Here is a 22,923-nt window from a genome sequence, read left to right as displayed (position 1 = left end):
GCCCAGCCTGAGAGTGCCTGACCCTGCACCCTGCTGAGAGATAGAAGCTGTTAATTCTTGCTTGGCAGAAAGAAACTTTTCTTAGACATTGATTCTCATGACTGGTGATTTCGGAAAAAAAAGGAGAAGGAAGCAGCCTGGAACCGAGGTGATAAAGCACGATTGGAAGGAACCTGATGGGCAAAGAATGAGAGGAGTAGCTTTCTGAGCTGGACTTTTCTTGCATAATGTCAACCATGGACTGAACTTGAGTCTCTTTTGAACATAAACTGCATTTTTGGGTGGATACAGCTGCCCTTGCTTTTGCTACAGTGACTGGCACTTGAAGAGTGGAGCGAGCAGAGAAGAGAGGGGGAGGGTGAGGTGGCGCCCTCTGCCCTCAGGGCAGACCTGCTCCTGGAACCCCGGCCCCTGGGTAAAAAGAGAGAGAGCTCGGCATGCAAGTATCCTTAAAAGAGCCCTGTATGCAGCTTTAGACTATGGACAGCAGTGAGAGCGCTGGACATAGGAAAAAGAGAGTGTCACCCTGGCAGACTTCTCTGGGCAGTGCCACGGGTGACATAGAAACACATAAGGGGTATACCCGTGTTTTCTGAGGAACAGTCTGTGGTGCGAGAGAGACTCCTCTCTCCCTTGCTGAATTGAAGATTGGTTTGTTTTTGAGTGGTGATTGTTTGATCTAAAACCCAAAGGTTGGTCTGTGAAGAGTGATGTGTGGGGAGGTAGAAACTGGGAGAAGAAATGTTCTAAGAAGTTTTTATTTCTGTCTCTGTGTGTGTTTAAGAGTATTTCTGTCCCTGTTCTTATGTAATGTAATAAAGTTTTGGTGATTTTTTTTTTTGTTTTCAAGATTTAAGCCTGCTCTGCTCTGTTCCTGATCACATCCCACAGTAGCTGTTAAGGAAAAAAACATATATTCATGGGTGCATTAACATCTGGCCAGTGCCAACCCATGACATTCATACAAGCTAGGCATTCTTTATCATTGGTCAGCTCAATAACACCTAAAATGACAAAGTACAGTTAAGGTTAGGGTGTCATGGGGTTTGTTAAGTATTTCATGCTGTTGTGAGATATTCCTTGTTCAGTCTAAGTAAGTAAGTTGTAGGTAGAATGAGTAACATTCTATCTACTAATACATGATATGTGATTTAGTATGTTGATTGCTTGGCCTGAGTAGCTGGATTTGATGAAGCCTTCAACCTTAAGCTGTGAACTTACAGTTAGAAATGTTTGTTTCTTGAACAGAATTAGTTTCCGTAGTAATCTTCTGATACAGAGCTGTGTTTTGTCTGTGTTGTGGGAAGAACATCGATAACAAACGGATATTTTAGGTGCTGCTGAGTACTGTTTACCTAAGTGAAGGCTGTTTTAGTTCCCTGTGCTCTGCCAGGGAGCAGAGGCACCAGGAGCTCAAACCAGAGATCAGCAGGCAACAACCACCAGCAGAAGCTGCAGTTCCACACAAGTTGAACGGCATGCCTGGACATGGGAGAAAGAACCCAATAAGTTGCTCTAAGGCCCCAAAAATCAGCACTGAACTAAGAGGTGCAGGCAAGATGTGTGAGTAGTGGGTGCCTAAATTGTGTAATTCCCTGGGGATTTCTTTGTTCAGAGTCCCTCCTCAGAGATGCACAGATGATCTACTGCTCTAACACTGTTAAATTATTTATTTTTATAATCTGATGCCTGAGACTCTGGTCTGTGAAACTTGCTATCTTTAATATAAATATTTGTGTCATAGTATATTTTACATGAAAATTGTTCTTTAGGAAGATACTATTATCTCTGAGGCTTTTTGCTCTTAATAATTTTTAATTTACTAAAGTTTCTTCCCAGACCAGACAGTGCTGTGAAGGAACACTCAGGACCCTCTGTCTAGGCAGAACCTGTGAGTTCGAGGTGTGATGATACAAAACAGCAGGCAGCTTTTAATCAGATTTGGTTGTTTTTCTACAGGAATGATTTGTGCTTGCTCTCCTTCCCTCTTTCCTGTGAGCTCTGGCAGAAAATATCACCTACTTTCTCATTTTGATTTCTGCTGGCTTACTGAAAGGAGTCTGCCCACAGAACGGTGAGCCAGTTCTCTGCAGGAGGGAATATGAGGGTGCAGTCACAGTTAGGTGGGAAAAGAATGGGGACAAAACCCAGAGAGGCTGGGCTCTCTCTGCAAATCTGGCCTTCAAAATCCTTCTGGATTTCTTCCCTGAAGTGCAGATTTCCTAGTGTACAAATTGTGTGCCTTTACAAATGAATGTGTGATTTGAAAATATTTCCCAGGATAATTTAATGGTTTCTGTACATTGGTATGTTTTATGTGTGACTTGGAAAATAACATTTTCTGTTGAAAAAATCCAGCACAGAAGTTTTTACAAAATTGCCTTTTGAAACTCTCATTGCAGTATCTGTTAATCAGTAGAAGGAGAATGCTATTTTTGATGAACATCTAATTAGGTATCCATCTGTGTCTGTGAGCATCACAACATATTTTTCAGTGCTGGGTTCTCATTTCAGTAGAAAAAGTAGTACCACCTTGAGGTTTACTCTTCTAGTATTGTTATTAGAAAGGTGAGTGGCATGCAAGGGAGTTTTTCAATAAAGTCTTTTCTTGCTATTCTGTACATTTTTCATGTAGGACTAAACAAGGACTTTTTTTTTCTTTATTTGAGACAAGGCTTTCCTTGGCATAGATATTTTCTGCCAAACTTGACTGTGTGCTTCCCTGCAGCAACGTCTGTTTGAGTCGTGGTAGGGTTTTGTTGGGGTTTTTTTTCCCACTGAGAAAGGCAAAAATCTGGTTTTTATATGTATATATGTGTGTGTAGATATAAATAAATAAATAAATAATGGAATTGGTGATGTCTAAAGAGCCAGTTCAATGGACCTGTAGAGTACAAACCTTACCAGAACACATGGGGTTTTTTCCTGTATACATTACCATTCCCTCCTCTACTGCCAACTCACTGAAAATCACTGTGTGAGGGATCAAACCAGTGTGGTTGGAGTAGTTAAAGATCCCCCTTAATATTTAAAAAATCCAATAAAATCATTGTAATTGAGCTCTTAGCAAGGTGGTACTATGCAGATGAAACATACTTTTTTTCCGGCTGATAGACCTGAGAGATGGAAAGGTAAGTGCAGGTGTTGTTACAGCCCCTTTGGGACCTGTGAGGTAAATGGTATTTCCAAGTAGGACATTTGTGGAAAAAAGTCCACAGCTGACTTAGGCTGCCCTTTAGCTTTGTGTCAAGCTCTGTTCTTTGTGCTCCTCAAGCTAAAAGTTGAACAGTGCAGAAACTGTTCTGCAGTTATTAGTATGAATATTTAAATATTTTCATTTTGCCAAGCTAATACTGTTTCAGTTTTTGTCTGAGCAACCAATATTTTCCCTGTGTGTACATTTCGAAAGTCAGAGAAGATATTTTTCATTTTGAAGTGCATGACCAGAGGAAAGCTGGGAGCTGCACTAGCAGGTACAATACAAATTCCACTTGTTCCATCATCAAATCTGTGTTTTACTTACCTGTATAGTAGGAGAATTATTTGATAATACAGGTTTGTGATCAAATTACATAGAAATATGGATTTTACCGACATGCGTTTATGTCTCAGAATGTGTATATTCATCATTTGGGTTTGTTGGTACTCTTCTGTAGCCTTGGAAATAAATTGTTCCTATGCAATATTTACTGCTTACATGAAATTACTGTCTCCACAAAGTCTTTGAAGTTGCTTTCAAGAGAGAGTTACTCAGTGCAAGTATGCTCAAATATTTTTTCCTGAGATACATGTTCCTCTATTCCACAGTATGGATTTTATTCTGGTTTTTGGAAGGGAAATGCTCATTCATTGCTTGGGATTTTGGGGTTTGGGGCTTTTTTTCTCACATTTAGCAGACCTGGTCTTGTCATCTCCATCTTTCTTGTGATGTCTGATTTTAACCAACCTTTCTTTCCTTAGCTGGTGTTTCTTCCCTATAAGTATTTTCATCATTTCCTTGCACCATACAGCAGTTCATTCATTAGCCTGAAGGAAGCATGAACTCTATTTTAGTATTCTCTAAAAATGAAGTTTCAAAGCGATGAGGGCACACAGGACAATGCTGAGCCTTGCATAGCACCTTCCAGAAGCAGAGAAGTACCCTTATATTGTCTATTACGTACATGTATACCATTACATGCTTACAGGCAGCTTGGCATGGACCAGGAAACTGAAGAAGGATTATCAGGGTCCAGAAAAATCTCCCTGAACCATCCATGCTTCCTCAGGGTGCTCAAGTGCTGATTTGCCTTCTCTGCAGAAATGCAGTTTTTCAGATAAGATCTCACTGCTGTGTTTTCTTGCCTACACTTTGTTTTTTGAAGTGACATAAATTTATCATTTACTATACTCTGAAGCTGTAAAGGATTTGTTCCATGCTATTCATCTGTAAGTGAATGTGGTAATTGAAAGATATTTATTCTGTGTAGTATTCCAAGAGAAAATTAAGGTGAAAGGCAAAGTATGGATAATGAAGACAAAATTATAACTACTGATCTCTGCAAGAAAATTTTCTTGAAGTTGCTTCAGGTACTTTTGGGTAGATAACATTCAAGTTATCAATCAGATAAACAACTTGGTCTTTGTATTTGCACTGAAGCAATGCAATTTATTAAATTATATCTTGACGTAAAATGTAGGATACTGGTGTGGGTAGATAATGTTTCTTGCTTGCACCCCCTACTATTTATTGCTTCTTTCCTGGCAGATTTGAGAGAAACTGAATCAGCCTTGGGGTTCTCATATAACCGGGGCTTGCATGGGAGACACTCAAGAACTTCCTGAATGGTATATTGGATATTCTTAAAGTACCTTTACGTGACTCACCAGCATGGTGGTTCTCTGGTGAGAGCAATCTGTGTGACTCGTAGCTAATGCCTCTGGAGCCAGAGCCTGTAGCTGTGTCTCTGACAATTCAGTAGCACTTCTTTATTTAATAAGTCTTTGATAGGTAGGTTCCCATGCAGAATGGTTCCATTGGGAACCCCATTCAGTGTGACTCCAGTACCATTTTTTGTGGGTGTGTAAATGAAGGAATAATTTAGTGCAACAGGATGAGTTCACTAGGAAAAGGTAAATTAAGAAAACCAATATGGTGCTGAGCAATAAGATGCTCTTCTGTAGAGCAGGTTGGAAGAGCTGGGGGTGTTCACCTGCACAAGAGACGGCTCCAGGGAGACCTCAGAGCCCCTGCCAGGGCCTAAAGGGGCTCAGGAGAGCTGGAGAGGCACTTGGGACAAGGCATGGAGGGACAGGACTCAGGGAATGGCTTCCCACTGCCAGAGAGCACGGACAGATGGGATATTGGGATGGAATTCCTGGCTGTGAGGATGGTGAGGCCCTGGTACAGGCTGCCCAGAAGAAAAGCTGTGACTGCCCCTGGATCCCTGGGAGTGTCCAAGGCTAGGTTGGAGAGGGCTTGGAGCAACCTGGCATAGTGGAAAGTGTCCCTGCTCATGGCAGGGGGTGGCACTGGATGAGCTTAAAGGTTTGTCCCAAACCACTCTGAGGTTCTGTAAATCCATTCTGTCTGCAACTGAAAGCAGTGGGTTGTTTAAGGTAACACTGTGAAGACCAGGCTAAGTTACTTGTGTAATTCTTTCCTACTATTCTGCTCCTGTGCAGGCTGCTGCATTGCTGGAGACCACGTCTAGCTCACCCAGCCTCCTAGACAACGTGCTCAATGCTTTGAGTCTGGACAGACCTTGCTCTGCAATGAAGATGGAGGCAGTAGGAAAGGCAGAAGAACTTGTTGATTCAGAAATTCCACCAAAGACTTCTGAAAAGCAAGAGACTGCTCCTGATGAAGACAGGCCTATAGAACTCGAGACACAACCTCAGAACGACAGCGTAGCCGCTGCAGCAGACTCTGTGGTGCTCTCTTCCATGCCTTGCTTGCTGATGGAACTGAGGCGGGACTCCTCGGAGTCTCAGCTGGCATCTACGGAGAGCGACAAGCCAGCAGGTGGCCGAGTTTATGAGAGTGACTCTTCTAACCACTGCATGCTTTCCCCTTCCTCCAGTGGGCATTTGGCCGACTCAGACACGTTGTCTTCCGCAGAGGAGAACGAGCCCTGCCAATCTGAAGCTGCTGTGGAGGGAGACCCTTCTGCGGTGTCTGGAGCTGCGGTCGGGAGGAAATCCAGGAGATCCAGGTCTGAAAGTGAGACTTCAACAATGGCTGCCAAGAAAAACCGACAGTCTAGCGATAAGCAGAACGGCCGAGTTACCAAGGTGAAGGGTCACCGGAGCCAAAAGCACAAGGAGAGGATCCGGCTCCTGAGGCAGAAGCGGGAGGCGGCTGCTCGCAAGAAGTACAACCTGCTGCAGGACAGCAGTACCAGCGACAGTGACCTGACCTGCGACTCCAGCACGAGCTCGTCAGATGATGACGAAGAGGTTTCAGGGAGCAGCAAGACAATCACTGCAGAGATACCAGGTAGAGGATGTTTTTTAAACTGAACTGTAACGCGCCTGACATCGTTTCTCAGCTGTCATGCTAAGTTAGATGACTGACACTTGAGAAAAACCCAGGAGAACTGCAGCTCTGTGTAAATTTGAAGACTGCAGTGTAATAACAAGACGTGGGCAAATTTTAAAAATCTCTTCCGAGGTTCCTGTGCACTTTTGCACACCAACAAAGCATAGAAATGCATATAAATGGGAGGAAGGACTACCTTTGAATTCTGGATTTTTCAGATCTTTGTAAGCCTATATGAACTCATGTCAGTGCTGTCAAATCCCCTTAGATGGTGGTAATCTAATTCTTAAGATAAGTGGCCAGCTTTGCTTTAGTATATAAAGCCCACAGCTTGGCAGCTGTGTTAGAAATGGCACGGCACACCTCTTAGCTGTGTAACAGTAAGGCCCTGCCCATTATTGCACTTACTCTGTGCTTTCAGCTCAACATGTCAGTGCATGACGAACCTGCTTAGCCTTATTCTAAATTCTTTCAGATTGTAGCTGGTCACCTATTTTAGGATACAGATATGATTACACAGGTGCCCAAGCTATATTCACACCTAAATTTTCAACATTTTAGACAAAGTTGTTACCATTTTCCTATGTCATTAAGATCAATAATTTCTACACTTTAAACTTCCTGACACATCTGTGTTAAGATGGGAGGCAGCAAACTACAGAGGCCTTCTTGTCATTTTAGTAGCAAAAGAAAGTTGACCCTTCAAGGTTTTTTGTCTGCTGAATCTTTGTTGTTTTATTAGTCCAAGTGCTGTGGACAGGATTTTGTGTGAATTATTCTTGCAGCATATTATACCATAGAACCATCATCGTATGGCAATCAGAAATAAAATCCATAAAAATAAAAATCCATAAAAATAAACTTTTTTGCTTGCCAATTTTTACTGGGTTACATGCCTTTTTGCCTGTTGTGCTAGAATTTTTTTCTTTTTGAGAAAAATAACACTTTACATAGGGCAAGAATATTTAAAGGAAAACTGCAATATTAAGTTGCTGAAGTAATGCTTTCTAGTTAATTATTAAAATACTGCAGCGGATTTGACAAATAACTAATTTAACTGAGTTGATTGTGGTGGATGATGCTGTCACCATGAAAATTGGCTTTTTTCCTACACCTGCTAGGAAGCAGGTGGCACAAAGGAAGTAAATGTTTATTATTAGAATGTCTGGAAAAGGCATAATATCCTCCTATAATTATTGTGCAGTGAACTTTTAATAAAGATCTAAAATTATTTTTACCAATTTAGTAGTTGGTCAGTCTAGCAGCTTTCACAGTTTTTGCCTTTTTATAATATTTATACTTTGGGCAATTTAAGCCTAATTTTTAGGCTGTTGAAGAAGGCTATTCCATTGATCTTTATGAAAGGTTCTTCCCCACTTCTCAAAAAACCCCAAAACACACAGAATAAGTCCCTCAGGTCACAGTCTTTTTTTAAGCCATGAAAGTACCTTGTGACCCAGAATGGCAGCACATGGTATTTTCAGGTCTGCTTAGGTTTCTGAGGGCCATTGTGGGCCACCTGAAGCCATTCCAGGATATTTTTTGTGTATCCCTGTATGCTTCTGTATTGGACTCTCAGTCCTGATCACAAGATGCTTTTGGTGAAGGGATCCCATCCCATGAAGAGCTTGACTATTAGTTATAATTACACCAAGGCCCAGCTTTACCTACAGTGCAAGAGTGCACAAACCATTCTGAGGGAGGGGCACTAACATTTATTCTAATTTCACAGTACGTGTCATCTGCTCAGTGCTGAGTTCTGTTTAAGATATTAAAAGGTTTGACTGCCCTCAGTGCGATGCGTGCTTGCCACATTGTGGTTTTCCTTCAAATAGAAATAGCTTTACGTTGTGGGAAACGCCTTCCAAGTGTGAGAGAAAAATACCCTCTGTAGGGGTAAGGATGTAGTTTGTACAAAAAACACATCCTGTGCTGCTTGTGCGTGAAGGAGATGTTGTGGTTTGCAGAGCTGCAGTGGAGCTGCGAGCCTGGTCAGACTCCCAGCACTCCATCGCAGTGGTGGGTTCCCAAACCATCTGCTATCCCTCTGCCTGGAGCTGGCAAAGGACTCGGTTCCTTTTTTTGGTTAGCAAACCATTTCAGTGCACTTAACAAAACACTGTGAAGAGCCTCAAAATTGAGGGAGCAATCGTGTAGATAGAAAACAATAACAGGGTATCAAAAAGCGTTACTGGAATTTCAGGCTGCCAGTGTTCTCTGCATACAGCGGAAAGCTGAAAGGTTTGACTTCAGTGTCGGTACATAAGCATGAAAAACTTCTGCCTTTACTTTCAGAAGAGTTACCTGTACATATTGATGCAGAAGAGTTTTTTACAGGCAGCACACGTTTCCCTTAGTCTGTGTTTGGATATTCAGCTGCAGTCTTGATTACTTACTCAACTTCACTTATTTTCATATAATTTTAATTTTAGCCTTCTGTTGCCTGAAAAACAGTTTTGCCAACAGAGATGCTTTAAAATTTTTTGTGTCAGTAATTTGGCCCTCATGACAAAAATTATACAGACTTAAGTTGTCAACATAGGTAGTGTTACAGCAGGCAGTTTGCTTCTGTGTGGCCTGAAAAATTAAATTGCCACATTTAAGAATACAGTAGTCTTTCATGTTGTGTCACTAACACTCTTCCATTTAAATATTGCAATAGTTTAAATAAACCTTTTTTAAACTGCCCACATCACTGGCTGTGAAATACGTTTGGCTACATTTGTAAGGTAAAGAAAATGTTCAGTGAAATACGTAATGATGACGCCATGAAGTTACAAAGAGCAGTTGTACAATAGTCAGTCAGGTCTCTCTGCTGAACTGAAAGGTACTGTGGATTAAAATAGTGGCAGGCTTGTTTTTCTGCTCAAGAAAGACTGAAGAGTTGAGATTTTACTGGTGATACTTCAATACAAATACTGTGAGCTGCACAGGAGCTCAGTGCAACGAAATTTACAGTATTCTGAATGCATCCTGTGGTGTTAATTTACACCTGAAAATACAGGTTCAGTCTAAACTTCAGGTGTGCTCCTGAGAACCTTTTCACTGATGTGAGCAGTCATAATCTTTGGCTCCTTATTTCAGGGAATGCCAGGATTTTTGGATAATTGCAGATGAAGAACTAATTTTTACCTTTTAATAACTGAGCCTCTCTGTTGCCATTTAAGATTCTGCCATTCTTAAACACCACATAAACATGACATAGGAGTCCTGAAATAGATTCTGCTAGACTTCCTTCTGTAATATAAAGTTTTTCCTGTAAACAGTTTTACACATGATGCTGCATTTTAACTCTGAATAAAATTGGCATAAGAGCAAGTCTGGGAATCAATATTCTCTTTTGAAAGAAGTAAGGGATTTTTAAAAACAAAAATAACGTACAAAAATATTTTGCATTTTACCACCATTGTGCTTTCTACAACTCAGAAAAATCATTGAAATGGGGATGACTTACGTTTTAGGCTATCACAAAAATATGTGTTAATGTTGAAAAAGCTGCATCTCACTTTGTTAAAAAAAAAAAAAAAGACAAGACTTTTTAAATATGCAGTGAACACAAAGAGATGGGCACAGGTTCCTTCCTCCTAAGAACTATGTATAGATCTTGGATGAAGCATCTGTGAGGGATGAATTTGGTTCAAGTAACTCAGAATGACAAATATAGTTAATAGATAGGAAGAAGAAATAGTCCGTTGAGAAATATTTGCTCTAAGATATTGATTGGGAAGTGTCTGCAGCAGAATAACAGAAAGGAACCAACCATGGCTAGTTAGAATATAGTTGAAGCATATTGTTATGCTTCAACTTTATGTTGAAGTTATGTTGCCAGACTTCCTAAATTAAATTACTTTGGATTTGGTTATAACTTAGATTGTACTTACAAAATACCATAAAAAGACAGTGTTAGGGCATTTCTTAGGTGCTGTTTTGCAGGAGGTGTCGTTTTGAAAATGAGAGAGGAATCTTTGATTCTGATCCCTTTGTGACCTCAAATTTCTTCTCCTTTGAACTTGGCATAATTAAAAAACCCTATAGTTTAAAGTTTGTAAACAGAAGAGAGACCAAGTAAATAAATGCTAGCATTTTTAATATGTAGACATGCATTTTTAGTCTTGGGGTTTTTTTAACCCTAAAATAAAAGATACAGTGAGGCTTATTGTAGTAGCTGCATGGAAAGCATTTAAAACATTGTTTTGCTGCTGCTGTAAATTTGAGATACTCTATGAATGATGACTTTTAAAATTTTTATTGAAGGGCTATGTATATATATCAATACATACTTTAGTCAGCTTATAAAACAATTTTGTTCTACTTTGACTATTCTAGTTCATTCTTAACTTTAAAGATCTGAGAAGATTGTCTCATTTATCACCCTCAATAGTTTTTATTTCAATTGCAATTAAAATTTATATTACTATTTTGTATGTCTGTGGGAATCAGAAAGATTGTAAATTAGTTCCTTGAGTTTAAGGTAAGATCCAGACTAAAGACAAATAAACAGAATCATAATGTTCTATTATGTTCTCTAATGTTCATTCAGTACTAGAACTGAATAAATAGAATACTTATTTTAGGGAGGAAAAAAACATTGTATATACAAAAGAAGCCATGTTTTAGAAAAAAAGAGATACCATTTAACTTAATTCATTTTAGTTAAAATGCAGTTGGATGCAAATCAGTTGCTATAAAGTAATTACTTTTAGCAGAGGTCTTGAATGCTGAATTTCCAGCATGTCTGATAGGCAGAGGGATGAGAAAGACTTAAAAACTACTCTTCAGAAATAAGAGAATAACCCTGGTCTTTGTTTAGCTGTTACTGAAGGATCTGTGTATACCTCACTTAAACAGCTCCTAAAAAGAATGTAGTGTTGAAGTGATACTGTAATTTCATGTACTCAGTGAAATCCCAATAAAGATTTTGTGCCTTAGGTTTTTATTAGTATTTACTTAGGTTGTGCAATGATTTTTCTCATTCTTAGGGTATTTTTTATTATTTTTAACCTAGAGGGTGCCACAAGTTTCACATTTAGATATTAAATTATCATCTCCTGTACCCTTGTGTAGTGCAATGTTATGTGTGTCTTGTTTTGGAATTACCTTTGGTAACACTTGTGTTTGGATGGCATACACATGTTTATGATTCCTCAAATGGTTACAGAGCCTCATTTTCTTGGGGGTTTATTGGTTCCTAGATGATTACTGAGTGAACTCTAGATTTAAAATATAGATTCCACTGCCTTTTGTTTTTGATAGGTAGAGTAAGGCCATGAGGATTGGTCTTCTCTTCTGGCTGCTGCAGTTCTTGATAATCCCAAAGCCACTCATTTCCACCGTGCTTTGATGGACAGCTGGAAGTAGAACAGTTTCCTTCCAACCATTCCCTGTTTTCTGTCTTGCCTGGGTCTGGCTGTAGGAATGGTGACTCAGAGCAGGGTCGTGGCTGGTGTGAGGCTGGTCAGGGCTCTGTGGCGTGCAGGTTGTCTCTGTGATGGAGCTGTGTCCATCACGCCTGGCAGAGGATGTGCTCCCCTCCTGTGCTGGCATAGCACTCACATAACGCCCCTGTGTTTTTGTGTTTTGTGTCATGTGTTCTCCTCATCGGTGTTCCTTGTGCTTCCTAAAATCAAGCCAAGAGCTTTGGGCCAATTTCACCTGTGTTTAACAGCCTGTTTATAAAAAGGTCCAGGTGTGTAAGTAAAATAAATGTAATTATTCAGATTTATTCAGCATTTTAGATTGCAGCTTAATAGAACTAAACGTTATTGTATAATGTTTTTGCCACCTTCAGTTGAATTCAAAACAAATTGCAAGGGAACTGGAGTAATTTGATAATAAAAGAGACCTTTGTGACAGAATTGTCTGAGACTTCAAGAATAAAAATAACTTCGATGCCAGAATTTCTATTATAACCTCAGTGTAAAATTTTACTATAAGAGTAATACTGTTGGTTAATATATGCTAATTCCTCTCCTGTTGTCATATCCAAGGGGCAGAATTAGAAAAGTTGTTTTCCTCAGTTAACATGCCTTAATAAACAATATTATGTTCTTACTTAATGATGTCTTATCAAATGGCCTCAATGTCTTTAAAGCTGGCTTCAGTCGTGCTGGGGGATCTGGAGGAGCGACCAGGGAAATTCCAGGATTGCTTGACAGGGGCACCGTGTGGGATAGGAACTGCATAGGCAATGTCCTGGAAGAGGCCATGAACTGCTTTGCCGAGATGCAGAGGCAGACAGAGGAGAAATTCCGCATGTGGATAGAAAAGCTAACCCGTCTTGACACGGATGAAGAAAGCAAGCAACAACTGGAGCCCAGGGAACCTAAAATCCAACTAGTTGGCCAAAGAATCCCCCCTACCACACAGTCAGGGGCTCTCGTGCAGATGCCTGATAGCCAAGTACTTCCTCAGCAGCCGTTTAATTCGTACGTGGGCTATCAAAATGCCGGCGCCGCACTAGAGTTTCCAGCAACTTTTAATAACAATTTTCCACCTATCTTTCCAGAGAATGGGAATATGGCAGAGCCTGATCTGAATCAATCATAAACTTAAAAAAAAAAATTTAAAAAATCTGATCATTGAATTCTTGATGTTATTTTGGATTCTGCTAAAAATGAGGTTTGCTTTTCTCTTTGTATGTGTTTGTTTTGTTTTCTCTTTTGGGTTTTATTACCATGATATTGTTTGTTTTTCTTAATTTATAGTGAGTATATGTAGTTTTAAAAAAATCACAGTATACTCAATTGCATGTGCCGGTACACACATATGCAGTTCCTTTAAAGGTGTATGGGGGGAACCACCCTAAGCTTTCATCACTGAACTTGAGAAAATAGAATCCTTGTCTAGATAGCCCAAAAGCAGTAGGGTTGTGTTTGCTGCAATAGGAACATTCAGGGTATTCATCCAGATGCCCTTTTTGCATGTTAAAACATTTATATAAAGAAATAAGTTCTATATTTAAAAAGGTAAAGCACCCTAGAGATCCAGACTAGATACAGACCCATGACATTTCCCTAACTCTCTGTTTACTCTCAAGTTTTGCAGCTTGAACATACCACACGTTAGCCTCTTCATTTTTAGGCAGAACTAATAAATAAGCTTACCCTAAAAATTTAGCTGTCTATAACAAACGTGCACAGCAGATTTAATTCCTTTTTGTCTCCCATTCAGCTGCTCATTCCCTGTCCAGGTTTTTTGTCACTGTTGTGTTGCACATGGTGTATTTTATGGAGGCAGCTGTCTTACCCTGTGTGCACACACAGCTCCGTGTGCTTGGTTTGGGTGCAGGTGCAGGTCCAGGTCATCACCAGGATGTAGACACCAGGTGTCTGCCCTACTGTTCCCTGGGTCTCATTGGGAAGAGATGAGCCATCACTGAGGATGCCTCCTGGCAGTGTCTTTTGCTCCCAGGAGTTGTCCCTAGCCTCGCTTATCAGTGGTCCCCAAGAGATAATTTCAGGGTGAGATGAGTCACCCCAACCTGTGCACACAGAGCAGCCATTGCTTCCTCCTGTAAATACAACCCAGCCACATCCTTCACACTGGAATAAAAACAATCCTGTCTGCTCTCAGATAAGCAGGGGGATGGGTTGAGCCTTGGCACAGGAATTTAAAGGAAGGCTTGATAAGCAAACACCGTGGTGGTCTGATAGCTCCTGGCCTGGGTCAGACAGGACCATGCGTGAACACCACTGAAATTATTCTTTACTTGTCATGGGGAATGCCACATCATCAGATTCTATTATGTAGGGCAAGAATTTGCTGTTTCGTGGGTTCTTTTTTATACTAATAGTTATCCTGAATAGGCAGGCTTGAAACTGTGATGTTTAAAGTAGGATTAATTTAAAGTATATATTAAAATATTTAATTCTTACTATTATTGCTACATACAGGGATTTTTTGGTCACCTCTCTAATAAGGCCTTCCTTCATGTGAAGTAACTTCTCCATATCTACCAAAAAAAATGTATATTCATCATCAGGTAGAACTTGAAAAAGTTTCTAATGAAAATTAAATCAAAATTTTTACAATGGAAAATGAAAGTCTGTAGTTTAACTAAAGATAACACTTAGGTCTCCTTTAGCTCAGTTGCTCTGCTTTTTAAACTCCAGTCACTTTTTCTCCTAATTATTTTAGTTTATTTTCTTTCCCTCCTGTTGGGAGTAACCACAGTATCTTCTGTAGGTCAGGCTTTTTTTTACCCTCCTTGAAGTCAGTGGGAGTTTTTCCATCAACTTAACGTGACAGTTTGGATCAAACCTGTAACAGGAACTCAATAAATACCTTTTGTCATCAGTATAGTATTGATACTGGTATTTTAACATTATTCTTGTCCTAGACTGACCTTTTTTTAAGTATATGATGTCTTCATTAAAAAAAAAATTAGGTTGGAGACCTGTGTTGTTTTCAGAGTAATTGTTTGAAAGACTATGCAGGAGATAATTTTTAAGTACTAGGATAAAGTCTTTTGAAATTACCTTGGTGCATAATTTTGATACAAAGATTTTGATATGAACTTGTTAGAAAACACCCTTGTCTGAAATTGTGTGCGTTTCAGGTAAAAGTTAAACAAATTGTTCTACATTTGATTGCAATTAAAAACTTATCCTCATCTGTTTAAAAAGATCTTTCAGGGAAGAGTATTTGCTGATAAAACAATCCCCACCAAAATGAGTCCTTCGGGTGTTCATAGATTTTATATATATATATATATATGTATGTATGTATGTATGTATGTATGTATGTATGTATGTATATAAAATCTCCTTATGATGATGATGATAAGAGCAGAATATTTTAAAGCATGACAACTTTACAAGTCTTTCTCTGCATGCAGAAGCAACTTTTGGCAGTGACTGGTTTATTTTAATGTGTATGTCTGTAAGCATGCCCACAGTCTTTTTTGTAAAATAGTATAAGTGGAACAATTAGGTATTTCAGAACAAATTGTATAAGGGATTCAGTTGAACTTATTATCTCTCAGACTGAAACACCTTTACATATGTTTGTCATAAATGGATACAAACATAATAATGGATAATAGCTTAATAAATTGATAATAATTAATTAATAACTAAATTAATGGATAACAACTTAATTAGGTATGTAGCCAGTGAAATTTGTGCAAATTTTCAATGTATTGGCCAGGTAGTCTTTAAAAAAGAAAGAAAAAAAGAAAAATACTGAAATAATTCAGTGTAAATTTGTGTTTGGTTACTGGAAGCACAAATTTAAACCTTTTATTTTTTCCATCACTGCTAACTGTTATTTTCAATGCAAGCAGCTGTGAACATAAAAAAACAAGCAGAGGATGACAGAAGTTGAGCATAGAGACTTTAAAGCTGTACTCCTTCTAGGATAGAATTATCTCAAGGCTCCCAGAAGACTGAGGGAATAGTTCGTATTAAATATAATTTAACTTAATTTCTCCACGAAAGCTACCTAGTTGAAGGCTAAAAACACTTGTGCAAAATCAGTGGCTGTAAATTGTTTTGTAAATGGTAAATAATGTTTCCTCTGGTCACTCTTTCTGCTTGGCTCAAAACCGGAGCCAAATCTTCAGCTTTGTCACAAACCCTCTCCTTTGAAAAGAAAAGTGTGCGCTGATGTGCACAGGAGGGTATCTGCTCCATGAGCTGGTTTTCCACGTGGGGAAGTATGTTTGGCCTGAACCTGAGAGGGGAACCCCACCTTTCCGTTCAGGTGTAGCCTGCCTGATGAAGGACTTGCCCATTAACAGGAGCATTTCTCTTGCTCTGTATTCTGAATCCAGGAGGAGCAGAGCCCTGAAGGACCCAACCTCCAGATACTAGTGATGAGTCTATGTTTTAACTATGTGTGACAGTCTTTGGCATCTGTTTCAGAAAACAGGTTCCCAACACATAGTTTCAGATTTATTTTTTTTGCCTCCTGGGAATATTTTCACTATTTTTTTACAACATGGCTGCAGTTGAGTTTGTTCTGATTTCTGTTATAAGCTCTTATTTTCAAAGGGCTTCAACTAGAAACCCTCAGGGAGTTAAAATTTCTTCAGATGAAATTTTAACATAAATTTTTATCTTACCCATTCTGTATCTCATGGAAACAGTTTGACTTATTTAAGACTGCTTCAGGACTGTCGGAAGAAAACTCATCTACTTTTCAACCATGAGTTACATTTTGAATGTATGCTTATGCTCACATCTCATCAAAGTACTTCAAAACCACCAAATTTCACAAGTAGGGGAGAAATCAGTAGGAGTTTTGCACAGACATGGAGAAACACATTTTGAGTTTGTCTAATGGCACCAGTATTTACACTTCAGAGTGGTGTAAAGAAACATTTTAGTTCCTTTAAGGAATTTTACTTACAGTTTGAAAATGTCAGATGCATCGAGTCAGGTGAGCTGGTGTAGACTGGTGTAATTCCGGGGATAATGGTGCCAGTGTAAACCTAACTGGCCCTGTTCAGAGAGTCATGGAATGGTTTGGTTTGGAAGGGATCTTAAAGCTCATCCAGTGCCACCCCCTGCCATGGGCAGGGACACCTTCCACTATCTCAGGTTGCTCCAAGCCCCATCCAGCCTGGCCTGGGACATTTCCAGGGCTGGGACAGTCACAGCTTATCTGGTTCAGGCTCCTATGTCATCACTTTAAATATTGAATTATGTGTTTTCAATATGGCAGCTCTTCCAGCTCTTAGGAGCAGTGGAGCACCTGTACAACCCCAGAGCTGAGATTTAGCAGCAGGTGAAACACAGCAGTTTTGGTTTCACATTTTTTGTGTAAGTGCAAAAGAAGGAAGCCTTTATATAAAGGCTCGGTTTAGATTTCACTAAATGTCAAACTGGCATTGCAGTAAAATGATTTCCTTCTAGAATTAGTCCCTTTTTAGAAGTTCCTGGAAGCCTAGGGGCTTCAGTGTGCAGTGTTTTTGCAGGCTTGCCTGCAGGCTCTTCCCAAGGCATTCATGCTTCTTTTAGTGGTGTTTGGTAAGGAAGGTCTTTAGGAATAAATATCTGAATTGTCAGGTTTTATTTAGAAAAAATATTAACATACAACATAAAACAAACTCAAGGCAATGAAACTTTTTTCAGATTTTCTATTGCAAAAATAGTGCAGGGAAAAAAAGAGTCAAAATGTAAAACTTGCAGTGCCATTTTTAACAGTACTAGGACAAAACAATTCAGACAGAAATACACATCTATTTTTTTAAGCTCAGTGTCTTTTAGTGTTTGTGCAGGATTATTGGGTTATTTTATCTGAGCTGCTAGGGTAAAGACTGGAAAACCAATCTTAACTTCAATGAAACGGGATTATATATGGCAGTTACATTACAAATTGGAACATATTTATTATCACTGTTTTCTCTTTTAATAGATTTTATCTCTTTCTGTATCCACATAGTGTATGTGAATAAATTTATAAATAGTATTTTAAGGGCATTAAGAAATTAAACCCTAGCCCCATTGATAGTAGTAGAAATTTTCTACTGGTTTTAATGGTGCTAGCATTTAATCTCATTAAAAATTGAACTTATTCTGCATTTTTTTGTCTGGAGAATCCTCTAGCTGACCTTGAGGGGAGTCTTTGATGGGGGTGTGTAATTCAGGCCAGTTGAGTAGATTTTTTAAAATAATGGGGGTCTACACTGTGACCACTGTAATTACATGTGTTGGAACAAATGCACTGTGTGATTTGTATGGTAGAAGCCGAAATAATCAGGCTGATTGATAGAGATGGACAGTACCTTGCAAAACACGGAGCCAGAAATTGGTTTTTCTCACAAAAATCACTAGTTTCTTGGTGTCAGATCAGCCAAATGAAGGCACATGGAAAAAGTAGGCTTATTAAGTTAGGAAGGATTTTAAGTGTATAGTGATGGAGCCGGGGATTAGTCTGGATCATCGGAGGCTGTATGAGTCCTTCTGTGGAAAGGTGCAGTTTGTGCTTGGGAAAGTGGGATATTTTCTGCCAAAGTGCATGTTTGCTGCCTTTTCCTGATGTAAGTTGTGTTAACACAGGGAATTATTTAGTTTTTCTAACTGCCAAGGCTATGTAAGGGGGCGACAATTTCCAAAACTCTCCTGAGACACTTCTCCAAGTAAAACTGGGGAAGAGATCTGGTTGCTACCATAAGTATTACATTGTTAGGTAGCATCCCAGAAAGTAACTCCTGTAATGAGATACAAAGTGGATGCCACTTTCCAGTATTCTCAATCCATAGCCATATTCCATGTGCCTTTGCTTAACGCACAATGAAAAATGCTTTATTCATTCATAATTTGGTAAATCAAATCCAAGATATTTTCCATCTAGTCATCAAAAAGCCTGAAGTATGAATGCTGTTCAGCAAGACTTGAATTTTTGAGATTTCTTTTCATGTGATATATTAAAAAATATCCAGTCTGAGAACAGAAAATAATTTGATCATGTTGTTTTGATTTTATTATTATGGTTAAAAAACCCCCACCAAACAAAAAAGCTTTATTGTGTGAAATGAAGGAAAATGCCAGGAAAGTGGATTCACTGATAAAGTTCACATTATGATTTTAGAGAGAATGTTGTTACACTGCTATTGTTTTTTATTGTATTTACAATGTATTATTTGCTTAACCTTGTAAATTTTGAAATGTAACTACTGTAACCTGGAATAAATAAATAAATCTAAATAGCAATGACGTGTTTCATGTTGCTAAACAAGACAAAAAAGCACAAATCTCCAGCCCCTACTTCCCTTTGGGGATTGAGTGTTCAGGTAGTTTGTGCCATTTGAGCTGCACATACTTTTGAAATGGCAGGTCTGGGTTTTGTTTTAATTAATACCAGGTTTGTATTGCTTATCTGAAAGAAAACAGCGGTCACTTCACCCTGTAGTTTTGTGTATCAGTACTTTCTGTTTGGATCAGTAACTGATGTGTGTACTGTAAAATCATTTTGGTAAGTCACTTAGGATAAGTCTTTTAGGTTTTGGCACACAAAATACATTTGTTTCAAATATGATTGTCTGACATTAAAATTTATACAGGTAATAAAGTCCATTCTGTGTTTTGTGTAATCTGAAAGTAAATGAGACTCACCTCTTAAATTTAAGCATAAAGTGTAAGTGAGGATGTTCTTAGGTCTGTCATTTTTTTAAAACGTCTCAGTATTCTCACTTGTTCCATAGAAATAAATTGAATTAGAGTAGCGAGGCTGAGACCATCAGTGCCCATGTTCAGAGCCAGGAGGTGCAGGTGAGGCTGGCAGAGGCTGTCTCCCTGGGCTCTATGTGTAGTCTTTTTAGCATTTGCACCTTTCCCAAAAGCATTCCTTAGCACTGCTTCTAAACTCCTCAAATATTCATCAGTTAAAAATAGCCCAGTAATTGGAGGGGAGTGTTGTTTTCAGCCAGGCTGAGCTCCTCTGCTCAGCCTTGAGCAAGCTGCAGGCCGCTGCCTGCCTCAGTTTCCCCCGTGGGCAAAAGAGGTTAATAACTACCTTGGAGCTCTCTCGGATCCAGTAATGGAGAGCTTTTTTTAAGAGCAAAGTGCTATGATTGTCGTTGCTGTTATTACTGTACTGTTCTGTGTGTCTTAAGACTTGGTGTGATATTCACACCTAAATATGGCTCCTTGTCTCTTCCTTGCAGAGACACTGATGGCTCCAGAGGGCACTTCAGACCACCAAAATAAGGCTTTTAATTTTGGATTTATTTTATTCTGGATAGTCCTCTAGATATTTTAGTCTTTTTTCTTCTACTTGTAGAGGAAACGTAGCAAATTTTAAATCCCATCCCTGAGTCTGGAATTCATCTTGGGGAACTTGAGCACTGTAAAACTGAGGTGCTTGGGCTAAGGTGGTGTCTAAGCTTTTTCTGTTTACTGGGGAAGCAGGGGAGATGGTGGTCTTGATGCTCCAAGCTGCAATTTCCAGTCTGAGATTATCTGACTCTGAACTTCCTTTCTCTGGCTGCGTGGGAAGGAGTTTAGGTGATGAGCTCTGCTCAGCATGCCTAAATATAAAAAAGATGAAGAGAAATAATGACTTGTAATCATAGAATGGTTTGGTTGGAAAGAGACCTTAAGTCTCATGTTATTCCAGCCCCTGCTATGAGCAGGGACACCTTCCACTATCCCAGGTTGCTCCAAGCCCCATCCAGCCTGGCCTTGGGCACTTTCAGGGATCCCAGGGCAACCACAGCTTCTGTGGGAATTCCAGCCCAGCCCCTCCCCACCTTCACAGTTGAGAATTCCTTCCCAATATCCTATCCATCCCTACCCTCTGGCAGTGGGAAGCCATTCCCTGTGTCCTGTCCCTCCATCTGTTCTCCCAAGTCCCTCTCCAGCTCTTCTGGAGCCCCTTTAGACACTGACAGGGGGGGGCTCTGAGGTCTCCCTGGAGTCTGAACACCCACAGCTCTCAGCCTGTCTCCATAGATTTCAAGGACTTAAATGTCCACTCAGGTTCTGCCAGCTAATATCTTGTGTTTCCTTTGCAATGGTAAACAGCCCATGCAGTGCAGATGGACAGTGCTTCTTCTGGAATGGCTGCTTTTAACCTACAGCTGAAATTTTATGCTTGAGTCCACATTTTTGCTTTTGCTGCCATTATAATGAAGTAAGGGATAATAGGAGTGTGGATCTTACAGCATGGGTTAGGCTGCCGAGTGTTGAGATGAGGCTCTAAGAAAAGCAAGGGAGCGGTAGCAGATGAGAAGTGATTCATTTTTCTGTGTTGCAAGTTTAAAATGAGAATTGGTATGTGTAGAACTGCATTTTTGTGCATGTGACTTCTGATTCAGTTGTTCAGAGTGGAATTAGTTTTGATGAGCTGTGTAAATTAGAGGAGAATTGGACACTTGGAAATGCTGTCCCCGTGATGACCTCTGCCTCTGAATTCTTTGGGGAAGAGAAAAAGAAAGCAGGCTTTCCCTCCCCCCTTATAGCATTAAATGTCAACAGCTGTATTTTGCTGCTGGTACTTATTAACTTTTAGCCTTGCCTTTTTCAAGCATTTAGTGCTTTAGAAATGAATTAGTGCTTGTCACCAGAAAAATGTACTTCTTCCAGCTACTTTGGATTCTCAAAAGATGTAATTTTTCTGAAGTAGATAGTTTAAATTACTGACCAGGGAACCTCCTAACTGTTCTACATGAAGTCTTGGTTTGTCTTGATGTCTGCTTTTTAATGATGATGCTTGATGATGTCTGTTGAAATCCTGTTAGTGTTAGTAATTATGTGTAGTGTCTGTATTATAAAGAAAAGACGATGAATTACACCTGTGGTTGTAAATGATCCTTTTTACCTTTTCAGCCCAAAAGCATTTTTTCACTTTATTTCCTAGCTGAAGCCAGTTGTCCTTATTTCTTGGTAGCATACATTCACTTTGCATCACATCACTGGATGATCAGGTACTTGGCTAGGGAAATGTTATTTATTTCCAAATTTCTACTCCTATCCCATCCATGCAGCACTGAAAAGGAAACAGGCTTTTGGGAGCAGAGGCTTTTTGTAAGGTTTTTTTATACGCCTTTGCTGCAGCTTTCATCTAATTGTTGTTGCCTGCAACTTCTTTATTATCTGGTTTTGTGTGGCTTTTGTTGACTTTTTTTCTAACACACATAAGCATTTATGCTTATTTCTTTTTTTTACAAATATGGGGAGTCTGAGGACTTGTTGCAGTTCAGTTTGCCATTATCTTGGCTTTGTTAGTCATTTACTGGTGATAAGTGTGGATAGACCTGGTGCTGGGGGCCTTTCCAAATTTCCAGATCGGATCCTGAAAGGCAAGGCTGATAAATGCAAAAAGAGGTCTCTGCTGTGATTGCTTTGTAAATAGGCAGCTTGTTCGTGGTTCTTTTTTCCAGGTTGTTAATTGGTGGCTATTACCTTGACAAATATAATTACAGTGTGTAAATTATATTGAAAATATTTTTGTCTGTTTGATGTATACTGAATTTAAGCTAAGTTATAAGGTGTGCTCTTTGGAAGTGTGGAAGATACAAGAGTGGAGCTACAGATAACAAGTTTATGCTTGTATTTCCTACTGATGAAGACTTTCACACAAGTTATTTCTATGGGTAGGTGATGAGAATATCACTCTGCATGTATATACATTTATTATACATTTTTGCATGATTATACATGTAGGAGTGGTACAATTTTGACTTGAGACTATTGGTGCCTTTTGTCCAAATACAGTTTTACTCATGTAGACACGTCTGTCTAAAAATCAAATTTCCCTTCTGCTTTTGGAGGTCAGAAGTGAGAGAAACAAAGGCCTGAAGGAACAGTCCAGAGCTCCTGAAATCTTAGATAACCTGTTGAAAAAATGGTCAAATAGTCAATATTGTACTTGACCCTCGTATCTTCTGCACTCAACTGTTTATTTTTACAGCTCACATTATATATGTTCACGCTGAACTCTGATGATAAGACTGAAAG

At 39.3% G+C, this 22,923-nt stretch overlaps 1 protein-coding gene across 1 annotated transcript in view; it reads left to right on the top strand.

The window, feature by feature from the left end:
• ARK2N (arkadia (RNF111) N-terminal like PKA signaling regulator 2N) overlaps window positions 1-22,923 on the top strand; it is a 45,973-nt gene that overhangs the window by 10,674 nt on the left and 12,376 nt on the right. Inside the window, exon 2 of the mRNA XM_063422878.1 lies at window positions 5,665-6,478. Within this exon, the coding sequence (XP_063278948.1) occupies window positions 5,755-6,478 (724 nt within the window). The 5' untranslated portion in view covers window positions 5,665-5,754. The remainder of the gene's footprint in view (window positions 1-5,664; window positions 6,479-22,923) is intronic.

This window comes from Prinia subflava, chromosome Z, assembly GCF_021018805.1.
Source record: "Prinia subflava isolate CZ2003 ecotype Zambia chromosome Z, Cam_Psub_1.2, whole genome shotgun sequence".
Taxonomy (NCBI): Eukaryota; Metazoa; Chordata; class Aves; order Passeriformes; family Cisticolidae; genus Prinia; species Prinia subflava.
This window is presented reverse-complemented; position numbering and strand designations above follow the sequence as displayed.